At 37.9% G+C, this 19,642-nt stretch overlaps 1 protein-coding gene across 2 annotated transcripts in view; it reads right to left on the minus strand.

Annotated features, from left to right (window-relative positions):
- The window catches only part of phf21b (PHD finger protein 21B), a 106,332-nt gene extending 89,191 nt beyond the window's left edge, over positions 1-17,141 (minus strand). The window contains exons 1-4 of one of the 2 annotated variants that reach the window (XM_052030789.1): positions 16,931-17,141; positions 16,624-16,707; positions 16,170-16,202; positions 15,877-15,942 (exon numbers count right to left, since the gene is read on the minus strand). In XM_052030789.1, coding sequence (XP_051886749.1) covers positions 15,877-15,942; positions 16,170-16,202; positions 16,624-16,677 — 153 coding nt within the window. In that variant the 5' untranslated portion in view covers positions 16,678-16,707; positions 16,931-17,141. Of the gene's footprint in view, positions 1-15,876; positions 15,943-16,169; positions 16,203-16,623 lie in introns of both variants that reach the window. The other variant, XM_052030790.1, reaches the window with a different exon arrangement.
- Positions 17,142-19,642: the final 2,501 nt, after the last annotated feature.

Genomic DNA, 19,642 nt, shown 5'->3' on the forward strand with positions numbered 1-19,642 from the left:
CAGAATGAGAATTGGTGCATTCAAAAATTGGTGAAAATTCAAAAGGCTTCAGCTACAGTGGGTTTAATGAAAGGGGTCCTCATGCAATACAAAAATGGAAAATTTGAAATAGAATGTGAAAATTTAGAAATATCTTAATAATTACTCTTATTTGGCAAGTTTATTTTAAAGACTCTATATCAAAAGGTGTTTCACAAAGTGCTTGCTAGAAAGCTTCACGTACAAGAGAAAATTCTACAAATCGGAAATATCGCGCATTATTCAGAACATACTAAGATCCAATCCAAGATCTAATGTCAGATCCAATTTAATCCATAGTAATTATTTGAATTTGACTATCCGAAACACAATCTGAACAAAAGTGGGAGTTTTTGTAAACTGCAAAGTAGATCAGAGGTCAGAGCTGGTAAACAGTTGATAAATAGTACTTAATGCTGAAAAATTTGATGTTTTAGGTTGTCATTTTGGGAAGAGCCTCTTGGGAAGAGCCTCTATGGAAAATGATGAAGGATAGGGTTTATCGTTTGAATGTACAAATAGTAATTTGTTTTAAGTTCCTAAATGCAAGCCATAAAGTAGTAATACAAGACATTGATTATGTTATAGTTCAGAGAGTTATGTAAAATATTACTTAGTCATTATTGGAAGGACAAAGCCATTGAGAATGTAAAATTTGATTCACCAGAACAAATATTGTTTCCCATTTTTTAGTGTTATGAGACACAAAACCATTAGAACGGAAATCCAAAGAGAAATTAAATAAGCTTTATGAAGCTATTTCAAAAATGTTGCTACTACAATAGAGGATCAGTTACAAAAAAAGATCTACTTACATGGAGCATGAATTGCTTTGTCACAGTATTTAAATTAAAGCAGTCATCACAGCATCTTTTAAGAAACAAAATGGCTAAGAATTGAGATATGAAAATACAAAGCTTAGGAGCAATAGCTAGAAAATAAGATGAGTTTAATTTTTCTTTAAATGAAACGCAAATGTAATTTTAAACACCCCTCAAAGGGCCAACAAATGCTGGCAGTTCCAAACAGAACAGTTGACATTTAGCCCCTTTAAATGGCAGCCAGTCTGGGACTCTGTGCCCTAGAATTATTGAACAATAGATGGCGCCACATCTATCAATATACTTTCACTGGCCTCCACAAAGTGTCCAACAGCAGATCCCTGTTCTTGATGAGATTCTCCAGCATCAATGCTAATGGAATTGCCAAGACCCAATAAATATCAATGGCTATTACAGGGTTGCAGTTCACAGATCCTATGGCAGTATTTCAAAAACATGGGGAATCCTTCCTCATATCTGACCCATTTTAATCGCTCAACAGCTAAAATTATAAAACAAAGGGGAAGGCAAGTTCCTTTATTCTCTTCAATATTTTTTATTGTTCTTGGTGCATTTTATAAAAAATAATTTTAGAATATAATTGTTCAATTTTAATAGTTTTTAAACATCTGAATTTTTGATGCATTTATGGAACCATTAAAAATTCTTGTTTTGGCCACTTGTAAACCCAATGGCAGGGATTTGCCAACTGTCAAAGCTTTCATGGTATTTCAGGGGAAGGACTTACTCAGTGTAGCAGATGAAGCCCTGAAACTGCTTAGACCATGCACTGACAACAAGAATGTTTTTGGCTGGCAAGATAGGCCCTCTAAACAAGGTACAGTAACATGAGGAAACTGCAGGAAGTAAAGCTTCAAAGTGGGTTCAGGTCAGTAAGATTCAGCCCATACAAGATACTGAGGATCAAAAGTAGAATCTTACAGTTTTATGACACACTCAGTATATTGTAAAAATACTGGAAGAGCCAAATATCATCTTAAGAGGGAAAAGTCCACAAACCTGCTAAGCTCCTAGAATCCTTCATTGAGCAATCAGCCCGGAATGGAACATGCATGTACATAAAGGAACAGACAACTAGTTTTATCAACAACTTGCATTATGCAACACTCAACTTTTCCCAACAGCAGATAGACTTGGCCTTGCAAAATAACTGCTTCCTGCATTCACTTTGCTATCAAACTTGTAGCTTCTGCATTATTTCACTTATTGTTTTTTTCCCCCCATGGATGGCCTATTATCCCACACAAGATTACAAAACATAGAATCAATAATTGAACCAGTTACATCCTATTACAATAAGCAAAGTAGAATGACCACGTTAAAAAAACTTTGTCAATTTGGGTGGAACATGGTATTGGTATTATTGACCCTTCATAAGTATTTATTCAAAGTATTTATAATATGTTAATGTTTTTTACTTTTTAATTTGATTGCATGATTTGAATTAATTATTTCTTCAACCTCTATCCCCATTTCAATGTTTTGTTTTCCTTAGGTTTAAGCTGCCGATGCCTGAACTTTCCAGTTGACAGGATAGATATAGATTAGAGCATTACAGATTTTTCACATTTGCTTCCACATTTGTTTGAATAACATGCATTTTTTGTGAACACTGTATAGAACATATACACTGTATTGAACAGTACAGCACAGGAAAAGGCCCTTCGGCCCACAACATTGTGCCGAACCAATTACATTAGTAATAAAATGCCCAACTAAACTAATCCCTTCTGCCTACACAATGTCCATATCCTACTAAGAACTTCTTAAACACCCCCATTGTATTTACCTCCACCACTACCCCAGGCAGTGCATTCCAGGCACCCACCACCATCCTGTGTAAAATAAAAACTTGCCCCGCACATCTCCTTTGAACTTACTCCTTAAATGCATGCCCTCTGGTATTGGACATTTCAACCCTGGGAAAAAGATACTGGCTGTCTACTCTATGCCTCTCAATCTTATAAATCTCAGTCAGATCTCCCCTCAGCCTCCACTGCTCCAGAGAGAACAACCCAAGTTTGTCCAATCTATCCTCATAGCGCATGCCCTCTAATCCGCCCTATCAATCTGTGTAGCCACTTTCAGAGAGCTATGAACTTGGGACCCCAAGATCCCTCTGCTCATCAACACTGTTAAGGGTCTTGCCATTAACTGTGTACTGTCTCTTTACATTTCATCTCCCAAGGTGCAACACTTCACATTTGGCCAGGTTGAACTCCATCTGTCATTTCTCCACCTATATCTGCAACAGACCTACATCCTGCTGTATCCTTTGCTAGTCTTCTACGCTATCCACACCAATCTTCGTATCATCTGCAAACTTACTAAACCATCCAGGTACATTTTCATCCAGGTCATTTATATACATCACAAACAGCAGAGGTCCCAGTACAGATATATTCTTTTGATTATACCATAGGGTAAGTTAAATGCCCATTCTCAAAAGGCATGAACCTAACACCACTTCCTAAACCAGATTTTTCAAACAAGACTACCAATTTTTTTTTTAATGTATGCAAAATCAGAAAGCAAATTATTTTTCCCCCAAAAACAATCTCCTTGTTAAATTTTTAAGCTTACAAACATAAATTCCTGTTGTATTTTAACATATGAAAAACAAAGGAAGAAGATGATAAGTTCTTAGTGCAATTTTCATGATTCAAGCCAAGAGAGTTTTAACTTTACATTGTTTTTTTTATATCAATGAGCTCCATTTTAACAAAATCAGGATTTATTGGTAAAATGTCCAAGTAGTTAGTGTATTCTCGAGTTGCTAAAACATGCAATGATAGGAAAAAGAGGAAAACAAGAGACTTCAGAGTTCTCTTTAAAACTGAACCTCCTACAATGTCATTAAAATGTGTTACTTTGATACAAACTGCTAAAGTAGTTCATTAACAGGGATTAAACAAAACTGCCTATTTTTATTTCTATTCATATTTCAAATCCATTGAATGTCTGAAGTTCTTATCAACTCCAATAAACAAACTACTGAGCAAAAACACTCACAAGACTAACTTTTTCCAAAGCAAATAAATAGCACCAAATAATTATCTGAGATTTGTAGTTTGATGGCAAAACAAAGAGGGTTAATTTTTTTCCTGCTCATGTGTGCTCAAGTGGCAGAAAATACTCCCAAAATTCAATACGATTGACTTTAAGTGTAAGCAAATTTCCAAAATGCAGAAATACAAAATGGTACTGTTGTGCATTTAGCAATACTGACCATGTACAATTTTCTGTCAGGATGTTTTATACCATCCTTACAATAAATGGCTTGTAATGGAGATAAAACTGAATTTCAAACAAAATCACTTCCAAATGGGGATAACTCATTTAATTTAAGATTCGACATGTCTCAATGTGGACATTTGTTGTTTCTGAAACACTCAAAAAGCAAAAGCCTAAATTCAAATAGAAACTACAAAAGATTGCAATTAATTCCCTATCTACTGTTCGTGAATAAATTTAACTAATGCCATCATGGATACAGTTATTTTGTTCATTTACAATATGTCACTGGCAAGGCCAACATTTGTTGTCCTTCACTAATTACTTTTGAAGATCTTGAGCCATAGACATCCCTGTGGTAATAGAATTCCTACAATAAAGTGTGGTAACGATACAAGGCTTCGGTGGGAAAGCAAGCTTGTGAGAACAAAACAAAAAAAAAATCTACAAAAAGGGATATAGATAGGTGAGCGAGTTGATATCACAGAAAAAATAGAAAATTTTAAATTGTTAGAAACCAAAACAGCGTAGGTTCATTAGATTGATTCGGTGAATGAATGGCTTGTCCAATAAAGAGAGATTGAGTAAGACTGGCCTACACTGACTGGAGTTTAGAAGACCAAGAGTATACATCATTGAATCCTGCAAGACCATGAGAGGAAAGAATAGGGTAGGTGCCGAGAGGATATCTCCTCTAGTTGCTGAGTATAAAACTTATGGGCATAGTCAATGCACAAGGAGTCAGCCATTTAAAAATGAGATGAATAACATCTTGACTCAGAGGGTTGTAGAGCTTTGGAATTTTCTACCTCAGAGGGCATTGGTTGCTTATCCAAGTATATTCAAGGCTGACACTGGTAATATTTTTGTTGAACATTATGGGAATTGGAGGATAAGGGGACTCAGCAGGACCAGGTAGGAATACCACTGAATGATGCAGCAGGCTCAATATTCATATGGCCTCCCGCTGCTTCTATTGATTGGTTTGGAGGAGAAAAAAAAAGAGATTGCATGATGATGAGATCCTTAGGAATGGAGCTGGAAGGGGCTTGAAGAGTTCAGGTTTGTATGAAAAGCAACACAGCAAGTGGACAAGGCCATAAATCTGACGAACATAGCGTTGTGTAGGAAAAGAACAGAAAAAGTCAAAATGTTGCAATGAAACCTCAGAAGATCGCAGATGGAAGAATGCTTTTGCACTCATCTTTTAATAAAGGATATTGATAAAATGCAGGTTGAATGGGAAGTTGACTGGTAAGTTAACAATACCATAACAGAGAAACAGGACAACTTCATAAATGCTTTTACGAATAAGAGTTGGGAAAGAACAGAGAGAAACAAATCATATCCAACCAAATTTCAAAGGACAAACTGCAAAACAAATTTTGACAATTGAGAAGAGTAAATATATCAGAACCTTTCTTAAAATACAAGCTAAAATATCAGAGTTTGAGATTAAGATCACGTTTGATCTCTTGTTGGCTTCAACTCCATTTTCATGCCCAATCCCCATAATCCATGATTTTCGATAGTCAAAGAAATCTTTCTTTGCCTCGAATACATATTAATTCAGCATTCAGCGTCTTCTGGGATACTGAATTTCAAACATTCACATTCTCTAAAGAAACTCCTCTTCTCACGTTAAATGGGCAAACTGTCCTTGAACTCAGCTCTTAATTCTGGATTTTCCTTCCCCTTTACACCCCCCCCCCACCACCTTGAAGGGAATCTTCACAGTACTTACCCTGTTGAGTCCCTTCAAAATCTTGAACGTTTCAATAAGAAAATCTCATCCTCCAAACTCCTATCTTTCCTAATAAGACAACTTAGCATACAAGGAATCAATCCAGCAAACTTTCTCTGCAGTCTCCAAGTAAACCCATCTTTAAATAGAAAATGCAAAATTGTATACATTACTCCAGGTGTTGTCTCAAAGTGCAGAACAGTCAAAGCAAGACTTACCTACTTTCATACTCCATTCCCCTTCCAAAAAAGTAAGCATTCAATTCACCTTCCTAATTACTTGACGTACCTGCACAGTAAGTTTCTTCTGAGTTCACACAGATCTCGCAACATCAGCACTCATTAGTTTCACCCCATTTTTCTCTTCCACTCAAAAAAAATCTCATTCTCAATATGACGTCTTTCTTCAACATCTCTCTCTACCAATGGCCTCCGTTCTCCTCACTGCTCAAATTAGCCATCTATCATTGATTTGTCAGCAAACACGGATAATTATACTAAACCTTTTCACTAAAATCATTAATATGAATTGTAAGTGGAATACACCTTAGCACTGAGGCAACCCACTAGTAACAGTATGCCAACCTGAAAATGACCCATATATTGCAATTCTCTTTTATCAGTCATCCAATCATCTATGCATGCTAAAATATTAGCCTCAAGTACACATGCCTTTATTTTGTGGAGTAAACTTTTATGGACACCTTATCAAATGTGTTTTGGAAATCCAATACACTACACCTACTGGTTCCGCTTTATCCGCCCTGCTAATTACATCTTAAAGAACGCTACTAAGTTTGTCAAACACTACTGCCCTTTCATAAAACCACTTTGACTCTGCACTACTATATTGTGATTTTAAGTACTGTTCCTTCTTAATAAAACACCCCAGCATTTTGCCAATAAGACATTACATTTATATGGGACAGAACAGTAGAGGAACAGGCCCTTCAGCCCACAATGTTCTGCTGAACTAATTAAAAGCCTAACTGTACTAGTTCCTTGTGCCCACACAAGCCCATAATCCCTCTATTCTCTGCATATTTATCTGCCTATTTAAGAGTCTCTTAAAAACCTCTATCATTTTTGCCTCCACTACCACTCCTGGCAGCACATTCCAGGTACCCACCACTGTGTAAAAAAAACTTACCCTGCACATCTCCTTTGAACTTATCCCCTCACACTTTAAATATATGCCCTCTAGTATGGGACTCTCTATGCCCCTCAACCTTATAAACTTTGATCAGGTCTCCCCTCAGCCATCGCCACTCCAGAGAAAACAACCCAAGTTTGTCCAACCTCTCCTCATAGCACATGCCCTCTAGTCCAGACAGCATCTCAGCAAACCTCTTCTACACCGTCTCCAAAGCCTCCACATCCTTCCTATAATGGAGCAACCAGAAATGAATGCAATATTCCTGATGCAGCCTAACCAGAGTTTTATAAAGCTGCAGCATAGCTTCCTGACTCTTGAACTCAATGCCTCAACTAATAAAGGCAAGCATGCCATATGCCTTCTTTACTACCCTATCAAATTATGCAGCCACTTTCAGGGAGCTATGGACTTGTACCCCAGATCCCTCTCCACAAAAACACTTAAGGGTCCTGCCATTAACTGTGACCTGTCCCTTTAAACTGGATCTCCTAAAGTCTAACACCTCATACTTGACTGGATTAAACTCCATCTGCCATTTCTCTACCCATATCTACAATGCCATCAATTTTTGTATCATCTGCAAACTTACTAACCCACCCATCCACATTTTCATTCAAGTCATATGTATAATATACATTTTATATATATTACAAACAGCCGAGGTCTCAGTATGGATCCCTGCAGAACACCACTAGTCATGGACCTCCAGCCACAATAAGTCCCAGCAACCTCTGCCCTCTATCTACTATGGGCTAGCCAATTCAGAACCAAACGGTCAAGTGACCATGGATCCCATGCAGCTCAATCTTCTGGATGAGCCTACCATGCGGGACCTTGTATAACACCTTAGTAAAATCCATACAGACAACATCCATAGCTCTACCCTCAATAACCTTGATTACCTCCTCAGAAAATTCAAAACAAATCACACCAATCAAGTTAGTAAATCAAGAGGGTGAACCCTTGCAGGGCATCAGGCCCTGATGATGTACCTGGCCAGGTACTGAAAATCAGTGCCGACCAACTGGCTGGAATGTTCAAGGACATCCTCAACCTGTCACTGCTGCAGTCAGAGGTTCCCACCTGCTTCAAAATCATACCAGTGCCCAAGAAGAGTAGGGTGAGCTGCCTCAACGACTATCACCCAGTAGCACTCACATCTACTGTGACAAAGTGCTTTGAGAGATTGGTCATGGCTAGAATTAACTCCTGCCTGAGCAAGGACCTAGATCCACTGCAATTTGCCTACTGCCACAGCAGGTCTACAGCGGATGCAATCTCACTGGCTCTCCACTTGGCTTTAGAGCACCTAGACGACAGAAAAACATACATCAGGCTGCTGTTTATCGATTACAGCTCAGCATTCAACACCATCATCCCCTCAGTACTAATCAACAAACTTCAAAACCTGGGCCTCCGTACCTCCCTCTGCAACTGGATCCTTGACTTCCTTATCAGGAGACCAGTCAGTGCAGATTGGTAATAACATCTTCTTGTCACTGACAATCAACACAGTCACACCTCAAGGATGCATGTTTAGTCCACTGCTCTACTCCCGCTACACTCATGACTGTGACTAGGCACAGCTCAAATGCGATCTATAAATTCACCAATGACACCACTGTTGTTGGCAGAATCTCAGGAGGCAACGAGGAAACGTACAGGAGTGAGATAGATCAGTTGGTTGAGTGGTGTCACAACAACAACCTTGCACTCAATGTCAGCAAGACCAAGGAATTGATTGTGGACTTCAGAAAGGGGAAGTCGGGAGAACACACACCATTCCTCATTGAGGGGTCAGCAGTGGAAAGGGTGAGAAGATTCAAGTTCCTGGGTGTCAACATCTCAAAGGATCTATTGTTGTTGACATTAATGCGGCTCTACTTCATTAGGAGTTTGAGGAGATTTGGTACGTCACCAAAGACTCTTACAAATTTCTACAGGTGTACAGTGGAGAGCATTCTGACTGGTTGCAACGCCACCTGGTATGGAGGCTCCAATGTGCAGGATCGAAAGAGGGTTGTAGATTGAGCCAGCTCCATCACGGGAACAACCCTCCCCATCGAGAACATCTTCAAGAAGTGATGCCTAAAGAAGCCAGCATCCATCATTAAGGACCTTCACCATCTGGGACATGCCCTCTTCTTATTACTACCATTGGGGAGGAGGTACAGGAGCCTGAAGACCCATACTCAACATTTTAAAAACAGCTTCTTCCCCTCCATCATCAGACTTCTGAACGCTGCATGAACTCTAACTGGTTGTTTCTCCTTTGCACTTTTTTTTTTAAACTTGGTTTTTTTAATGGCTTGCACTGGACTGCTACGGCAAAACAACAAATTTCATGACAAGTGATAATAAATGATTCTGGTAATGGGAATAAGAAAATAGTGGTTTACTGCTCTGTATTTCCCCATTTTCTCTTTTCTTTAAAATGGTGATATTACATTTGCCATTTTTCAATCTGCCAGGACACTTCCTAAACAGGAGAATCTTGGAAGATCGGAACCAATGCATCTTCTTTCAGAACCAAAAGGATTCAAGCCATAAAGATCCAGAGGATTTGTCAGTCTTTCCCCCCATTAATTAGATTTAGCCAGTAGTATTTTCTCCAGTGACAATGGTTTTTAAGTTCCTCCCTTTTTCCCTATCATTCTCTATTACTTTTTGTATACTTTTAATGGCTTCCTTTGTGTAGTAAGACGCAAAATATTTGTTTAACCACTATTTTCTTGTCCCATTATTAATTCCTCCAATTCAGCTGAGTGACCAAACTTTAGTTTTGCTATTGTTTCTTTTCACAAACTTGTAGCTCATACAATGTTTTTTTATTTCTTGCGACTTTACACTTATATTCTGTATTCTTCCTCAATTATTTTAGTCATCCTTGGTTTGTTTCTAAAATTCTCCAAATCCTCAGGTCTACCATTCTTCACAACTTTACAAGCCTTCTCTTTGTGCCTAATGGCAGTCTTTTTAGAAACATCTCTAACTGCAAATGAATTCCCTTACCCATGGAGCCTTTTTATTATGACAGTGGAATCTTTGTTCAGAATAATGAAAGAATTCTTCCAATATCTGACACTATTTACCATCATTTCCTTTAACCCAATTTTCTGATCTATCTCAACCAATTCTCCCATTAGACTGCATAACTGCCTTTAAGTGTAAAATCCTAGTTTCATACTTGGTTTGTCACTCTCAAACAAAACAGGAAAATTCTATCATGTTATAGTCATTCTTACCCAATGGATCCCTTTACAATTGAAAATACAAAATAATCCCATTTTATCATACATGACCAGATCTAAATAACATGTCCCTTTGATATCATTCTGAGAAACTGTCTGTCTTGAAAGCAGTCATCAGAACTATATTTGGTAATGTGAGTTAGCTAATTTGTGGATATTTAAGAACCCATGACTACTGCATTACCTTTGGTACATATCTTCATTTCTTGATATGCTATCAAACCTAGAGCCACTTATAGGTGCATCAATGATTTCCCTGCATCGTGCTTTCTAATCTCCACCCAAGATGTTTCATTTTCTACCTTTCTACACCACCAAGTTACCCTGGAATATAAAGTTACCAGTCTTGGTTAATCTTGCAGCACATCTCTATAATGGCTATTAGAGCAAACACATTTAAATCTCTCATTACAAATGCTTCTTCACCCAAGCACCACACTCCCACTCCCTCATTACTTGCCTTCACAACTGCAAAATTTATCCTTTCTACTAGAACACTAGTCCCAGCCATGTTCATGTTGACTATCCCAATGGGGCAGCTTCTTCACAAAAAAATTTAAAGAGCAAATGTCACAGAAAATAGAAACACATTGTTGCTTCAGCCACATGTTCAACTCCCCAATCTGCATATCCCATGCCACCATACACGTTGCTGAGGAAAAAACCCAGAGATTACCATCTTACAATGCCCCATTCTGTAGTTTGGTCCCAAGTACAACCTATTACCCATTTTATCAGCCTCAAATCTCCCACTCTCTCCAACTCTGCCAAGTTTTCTCCCACTTCTATCTGCAATCCTCTCTCATCATTTCCTCTACAAGCTCCCTGCTCTCAAGGTACTGTAGAATGTACTCAGTCTTGATGTGTAGTAAGTTCCAGGATAGAGACCAAATGACAATGAAAAAATAACAATATATTTCCAACTCAGGATGGTGTGCATCTTTAAGGGGAAACTGCAAACAGTAATGCTCCCAAGTACCAGCTGCCCTTACCTTTCTTGGTGGTAGACATAGTGCATTTGAGGTGCTGTCAAAACTTGGTTAGTCACTGCAGTGCCAGTGGAAGTATCATTCATCTTTCAGTGATTTTTATATTTAATGGGGATAATGAAACATGGTCTTCAAATCAATTAAAAATTTATCTGTAAAATGAAACTATAAAGCACACATATGCACTAGCAGACAAAAACAAAAAAATATACTTAACTGCCATCTGGCTGTTGAGCACTCAGATTTGTTGGGGATGGGTATGAAAGGAAAGGAGAGACAGTTGCAAGGCTATATCAGAAACATACTTTTGAAAAGTACTTACTAAAAAAATATTAATTCTTCATCATTCTTAACCCTCTTAGTCTTCATTCTTAGCATCCTTAACCAAAACGCAAAGTTCACATGACCACAATTGAATTATTTCACAACAGGTACAAGTGGTCTTTTAAGTTATATAATCATGTGTAATTAAGGATATAAATAATATTCAAGTTCTGCAGTTCAGGATATTTGTTAGAAATGAAAACGATTCAAGTTTGTTGGACTTAGATTTGCCACTTTTCCCCCCAATAACAGGTAGAAAATAAAATAGCCATATAAAATAGTTAAATTTTATCAGCTTTCCATTAATTGAGAAAATAATTAGGGAAAATCTATTGGTATCGCTCAGTAGTCACACATATACTTACATAATTTTCTAAAATTGTTTTACTGTAATTACCAAATATTTCATTGGGAACCCGATGCCACTCATTAGCATAATATTTTCATATAACCTAAACAAAAGCATGCTTTATACCATATTTCTTCACATTGCTGCTGTCAAAGGTTACAGTCAGAACTATACTGCCTCAGCAGTTTTATACAACATACTAGAAATTACTATTTTACAAAAGTAAGCAGCTGATACAGAAGTCAGCAAAGGATGGTCAGATTTCATCACCTGAAAAGCTTTTCAGTATCTTTTAACTTGCGAGTAATAATCCCTGTTCCTGCCATTTGATTAAAGCAAAAGACAAGCTCGAAACTAAATAAAATGCTGAAAGTGCTCATGGTCTAAGATGATCCCTAATCCTAGTTCAGCAGAAAAATAGTGTTGCTTGTAAATGCCTGATCGATGCAAAATCGGATGGTTGTTACAAGATAATATTAACCATATTAAAATTGAACACAGCATCTGAGCAAACAAAACAGAAACTTCTGTTGGTTGCAATTCCAACTGCTTTCCAGTGACCCCTGCTGGAAAGTGAACACACAGACATCAATTAGAAAAAAACTTTCAGACTCGACCATTGTGTATCCTCCTGACAATTCCCAACAAGAGCCACACAAATGAAGGGCAATTATAGTAGGTTGGCCACAGGCACTTGAAAGGTACCCAATTAAGAAATTTTGCCAAGAAAAAGACCAAGGAAAAGCAGTTACCCCACCTTTTGGCTTTCACTGCACTCCTTGCCAAGATACTTTTACGGCAAGAAATGTACAATAAATGACATTATACCATTCTAGTTTGGAAAGCAATTTTAAGTCAACTGAAGTCAATTATTACTAACACTTGTTTGTTTAAGCAATATAAATATTTATATTGCTTAAACCAACATTTTTTTTTAAATGGTTTTTAAAAATGTTTCATACAAGATAGAAATCAAATACTCATCCAAATAGGAGTAGGTGAACCCACAGAATTATGCAAATATTTTCAGCTAGAAAGGTTACAACAGCCTTGTGGCTTAAATGCAGTCATGAAAAAACTGAAACATTGGCAGCATTTCATTGCATGTGAAATCTAATATTTATAAAAGTTGAAATATCACATTCTTCAGTATACGTCCCAAAGGCTAGTGCAACACAAGTAATTTTACTTTTATATACATAGACACACACAGGCTCTGAACAGGCAACGTAAAGAATAATGTTCTACTCAGTCCAGTGACACCAAGCAGCATTATCATGCTGCTTCATTATATTAAACCATTATATACAGGCCCAGGATTTCAGTGACCAGGTGTTGATTGGAAATCACATACTAAATTATTTTAAACCCATTAGGTCCACAGTGATAAATCAGTGACTGCATTATCACTAATTTTCTGGCAAGATAAATGTATAACTGTGATAACTTGGCTAACTACACTTTGTTGACTGCTTCAAACCCCCATTTTGTAGTCCCCCAATTTCAATTTTGTTCAGTTTTGCACACCATTGATCTTCATGGCTTAGGTTGTTTGTACACGCAGCTGTGTAAGAAATCCTACAAGTTAAAGTTACATTTTAACCAAAACAAACATTCTGCCTACTGTAATAGTCATTCCTACCACAACCCTGACACTAGATCTCTACATATTCAAAAGCTGATTTTATTCAATACAACAGACTATGTACCATTACATTTCTATTGTATTACAATACTGGATTGCAGGGCAAGAGAGCAAGTGAGAGAATTTCATCTCACATCAGTCATATTCATATGCAAAAAACTGATCAGTTATTTATCTTCTGTACCTTAAATCAAAATCTATTTTCTTTCTCATTTGACTACACTTTCATATGCATCAAAATTTATCATACTTGATTACAATAAGCTGTCACCACAATTTAAAATTAAATCCGATCATATTCAAATCACAAAATCTTTCACCTCTATGTATTCAAAAAAAGGGAAATGAAAAAAACCATAATAAGCCTTTTCGTAACAATATGATAGCCACATTTTAAATAGCCAATTAAACCAAATCTGAAACTTGAAACTCAAGTGTTAAATTAGTTTGTAATAGATCTATAATATTTAAAACTAAGTAAAATCTCTAGCACAGAGATACATGAAAATGTGTATTTACTGAGTCTTAAGACAAGGTATCAAAATGTCAGAATAATGTTCAGTGCGCAGAAAAACAACTTAAACTGAATGAATCATAATTCTGAAGCTTTACTAGGACTTGCTTTTTCCAAGCTTCCAAATACTTATCAGGATTCAATGTGAAGAAAACGATGAGATCATTAGCACCTTCATCAAAAGTAGTTTTAAGTGCCAAAAAGTGCTTAACAGTTAACTATAAATTTTATTGTGACAACATACACTTTTATTATCCAAATAGTTAACTCCAAATACGAGCATAAGTATTTGGTCAAATAATTCAACACTTTCCACCTAGACAAAAAAGTTTGATGATGTGGTGAATAAAGGAGAAACAACGGAGCTTTTGATACCTTATTTTAACCACAGCATGAAAAATGCTGAGTGATCAAAAACAAAAATACCTTCCTTCACCATTGGGGGGAGGGAGACATTTTTGGCAAATTCAAACGACTGATTTGACACACATGGTGATTATAAACAGTAGTCTAAACGCTCCCTCCGCCCTCGCCCCCACTTCCACAAAATATCAAAGCGATCAAAATGGGAATGTTCAGCATGAATGAGTCCCCCTTCCCCCTCCCACTACAGACTGCGATTTCTTCTTTGCATAGTTTTCTCCATGTTAGGAAAACACACAACACCCCTTACTTACAAAATGGAAGCTTCCACTAAGAAATTGAATGTACCGGCAAAATAAATAAATAAATAAATAAATGGCTGGGGTCACATATACCAGCTTCATCTCTGCCCACTGACCACCCATTCCCCCCCCCCCCGGCACAAAAAAAGTCGTACTTGAAATTAGCAATCAATAAACCGACGGACAGGACTACCAATGGTCCGTATATAGCACCCCTCGATCTCTAATAACATTAAAGATGCAGTGTTAACTTGATGCTGCATGCCAAAAGAAACAAAATCAATGGAGTTCACAAAAACTCAGTAAGAGTCCATATTTTTAAATTCTTCATGACAATTAAAGTTTGTTTTTTGGCCAATAACGAAGAATTTAAAAATCTTATTGCAAAAATACAGAAAAAAGCAGAGAAGTTGAGTGCTGAACAGAACCATAGCAAGCTGTGCATTCAATGGCATCTGTTCGTGGTGCTGAAATTTTTTTCTCTATTGTAATAATCAAGGTTCTCCGCTAGAAGCCAAGCTCCATCAACTACTCCAAGTATACAAAGTCGGCCTTCGCGAATACCAATATTCACGCACTACGGTATTTTTAAATCCCTCCCAAAATAATCAGTCCGAGCAAATACCTCCCTCATTAAATTCACAGATTAGAAAAATGAAAGTGATGCTGGCCCCAAATTGACCGTTCACACATCAATCAGAACAAGAGCATATCAATTCAAAAACAAATTATTTTAGCGTTCCAACAAGAATTGAATAAGCAACTTGACGTTAAAAATCGGCGCTGTAAACAATGTTCAATATAGTTGCCAGATCTCCCTTCTCTTTCTAGACTTGGAAAATATGTCGACCTATCCAAAATGGACGCCTCAGAATTTGCCAACTTAAACGCACGCCACAACTTAACTTCATTTAGAAGCAAACTCATTTCAGCATACCAAACAACATTTTAACTTAAGTAGTTATTCTTTATACATATAGCTTTCGGCATTCAATCGTTTTACCTTGAAAGATTACATATTCATTGTTAACACCCCCCGCCCCATCTATCCTCCCTTCCCCCACGATTACTTTAAGTGAAAGTCACGGCAAATTTTAAATGACTATACACGTTAATGAGCGGGCAAGAACTGAACCAATTTCTTACTTGTTTCTCACTAAGAGATGTTATTCGGGATTGTCTTTCGTGCAGCTGTTTCTTAAGTTCTCCGTTCTGGAAAAATATAATTTATTTTAAATATTGGCGTATGTTATTAGTAAATACAAGCTAAAATAATTAGTATAATGCTCGTTTTAGCATGATGAAGTCTTACAGTTACTGAACAATGCAGAACACACTACAGTTATGCTGACTACCAAATGAGATCTACACTGATAAAGTTTCTGATCGTCTTCCCGAACACATTGTACAAGAATTATTTAAGGATTTTGATATTTTACCTGTGGATCTTGCTTCATCTGTGCAACTAGTTTCTGATAAAAGAAAGAATGTTTATGATGATTTTTTACTAAATATAAAAAGGTCAAAGAGCAATACAAGTTGTCATGATTGGGAGGAACAAAGAGGCACGCAAACACTGAGTCAGTTCGAGCATCTCATAAATATTCAAGTCTCGTACTAATCTCCTCAACACACACACACACACACAACCCAACCGCAATATTACTCCAAATCCTTGTTGCTCTGAACTCGACCACCACCAAAAACTCGCCCCAAAGTTAAAGATCTTGGACGCAAACAACATCGGAAGGCAGTTATTGCCATTGCTTGACCCTCAAATCCAAAGCACCGTTAAGAAATGCACAGCTTTCTACGGGTTTGATTCGCTCTCTCCCCCCTCTCTCTCTCACACACACACACAAGACCATAAAGGGTAAAAAGATTTTTTTTTACCTGGTGACACTGGATTTCTACTTTCAGTGCCTCTTGAAGGCTTTGCATCTCCATGGCTGTACTTCAAAAGCACTTTTTCAGACACTTTGAATCCAAACGAAATGAAGTTAGTTGTTTGTGTGTGTGTGTGTGCGTGTGTCGGCGTGAAAGGGAATGAGCGCGTCTGCGATAATTAAAAACTCAAACAGATTTCTGTATATAAAAAATAAATAAGCCAGCAATAAACAATCGAAAGAACAAGTATACACAGTCTGCAAAGCAAGTTCTCGCCTCTCTTGCTAGTACGGACACAGGACTCATCACTCACTTTACGCCATTTTTTACAAAACTCTCCCAGAGAAGGGGGAAAGAGCCCAACGGCCGAGCGCGCCCGTGGCGCCGAGCACCGGGCTGCCCGACCTCCGACGACCGAGCCGCCGCCGTGGGCGCCGCCAATTCCCCGTTAACGGGCGGACGGCGAGAGCCGGGGACTATATTGCGCGGGTGCGAGAGCGCGCCTGGATTTCACTTTGCCTCGAGGAAAAGTTGTGCCTCGGCTGCCGATGCTAATACCGAGGACCCGGATGGAACAATGGAACCCTGCCAGGGAACGGCGCCGCGCAGGCGCACTGCCACCATCCTACACCAGCTGCACAAAATTAGAACTAACTTTAGACGTTGCTTCTGGCCCGACATTCTCTGTGTTTAAGAGTCTAAATGTGTACTTTCCCTCAGACCGTTTTAAAAGTTTTATTTTAAATTTGGTAATTGTGCTTACAAATAATCCGAAGGTAATAGCTCTTTGCTTTATTCACATTAGGCTGTAATTTGTGCCAAAAGTGTATTTCATAGTCTTAATGCAGTAAATCCTTTGTGGTGTAAATTTGATTCAAATGTTTCAAAGTTTTAACCAGCAGGTAAGCATGCAGGCAATGTAACTAGTTCAGGGAGGTGTTGTTTATCCACTGCACTTTTCATTCTTCTTGTAAATTGACCTACAGAATTTTGTTGTACAATGGTGGAGAATTTTCAACGGACTGGAGAGGAGGGAGTGAATGGACTATATTTTAGAGAGCAAACTGTGAGAAATGAAATGAGTTTTTCCAGATTTATTACGTCATCTATTCTTACTCATTTAAATTTATAGAGCAGAACTGGAGAATTTGCATAAAGACAACTTAATTAACACTTCAGTATTTTAATCTCGTCCTACGCTTGATGGACAGCTCGTCTGTTCAATCAGAATCCGCCAGCGTCTTCTGAAGGCGGGTGACTGTTCTTTCGGCTGATTGAATCGCGGGTGTGCGCAAGCGCGTCCCTTTTAATTACATTGTTACGCACCCATTTTTTTCAATAAAGAACGAAAATAAAGAACAAGTTGTAGTGTTTCAATGTTTAGTTTGCAGACAAGAATTCTTGTGACTAGATTGCCAACGCTTTGGCATTTTTGGTCTGTCTTTCAAGTTTGATTCATTAGTTGCAGTTTAACGAAGAGGTAGGTTGCAGTTAAAGAACAAAAAAATAATTAGAATGACAGAGAGTGAGTGAGGGCTGAGCAAGGGCACCGCTCGCAGCCAATCACAAGTTGCGCCGCAGCTCGGGAACGTTCAGAAATGGAGTGTTGTGTGACGTCACTGCGCCAATCAACGCGGCGCGAAGGCGGGACTTGGCGTTAAGTAAAGTACAGAGTTGCGAGAAAGAGAAATTATGTACGAAAGCGATTGCTTTTCCAGCTCTCTGCTTATTCGATGGAAATGAGCCAAACCATAAAAATGGTTATACTGATGATAAGAAACTTGCATTCCCCAATTACTAATGCAAGACCGAACATTTCTGATGAGGGGAAAAGAAGCTATTTCACTTTTCAGCACAAATGAATCTTACTCTCCAACATCGTACAATTTGATGGAAGTGCTGGCGCGTTAGCAACCTAACTAAAAGGTGCAACAGCTCGATTTAGAAAGCCACGTAGTCTCACACAAGTAAAAATGTGTTTGAAAATCCGCACGAAGGATGATTCCCTTACTTAAAACGAGCTGACGTAACTGTCGTTATAAAAATTGTCTACCTTTAGTAGTTATTGGATCTCTAAGTCTAAAGCATATTAATGTTGAGGGCGTGGAAAGATACAACACGAATATAGATTTAGAATCTACGTACAGTCTGTTAAATGACGTGTTGATTACCTTAAAAGTAACGTGGTGCAGATCCTTTGTTAAAATGCTAAAACATTTTGAATCAATTTTAAAGGTTTATGGAATTATTCATGGCACATGGAAATGAATATGATTTCATCTCCCATCCCCCACCTAACCTTGGATCGACAGTGCTTCTGTTCTTGTTCAGTTACTGTTACTTTTCATTGTATGGCTAGATGGTGAAACTCTGGAGCTCCTCGCTTTAACGCCCATTTTACTTTTACCTTTGAACTCCATCGACTTTCAGCACATTTAAACGGCAAAGTCAATATTGCAGGCTTTTTTATTGTCTCTGTCTGGTTGCGTAAGTAAACGCCATTACATGCACATAAAGGGTAGTATCAAACCTAACTTGAAGGGAGAACGCCATCCCCTCCCCCTCTCCAAAAGGGCTTTGTGGTGAACTAAATACAAATACCTCAATTTGCACTCAAAATAGTATTTCTAATTCAAAAGGAGACTGTATATATTTTAGTACCCTACAACACTTAAGTACTACAAAAGGCTTATTTCAGTATTTTAATATTTAGTTTACATTCATCAGTTTATACTGATTGACCATCAGGAGATTGTTCGAGATGTCAATGCATTTGTGGCAAATTTTCATCCGTTGCAAAACTAGAAACTGAGCAGAAAATAATTACTTTTCTGCAGTTTATCTGGTCTAAAAATCTTCTCTCATTTGTTTGTAAACTATGATGCTTTCTGCTACAGTGTTGAGATTCACAAGTTGGGAATAGATACCAGATCTTTCTGCATATGCAAACCAAATTAGGACCACATTTAAAATCAGTTTTCAAAGCTGCACCTAAAACGTTGCGGGGGGGGGGAATGATTATAAA

The sequence above is a fragment of the Pristis pectinata genome, chromosome 15 (genome assembly GCF_009764475.1).
Source record: "Pristis pectinata isolate sPriPec2 chromosome 15, sPriPec2.1.pri, whole genome shotgun sequence".
NCBI classification, from domain to species: Eukaryota; Metazoa; Chordata; class Chondrichthyes; order Rhinopristiformes; family Pristidae; genus Pristis; species Pristis pectinata.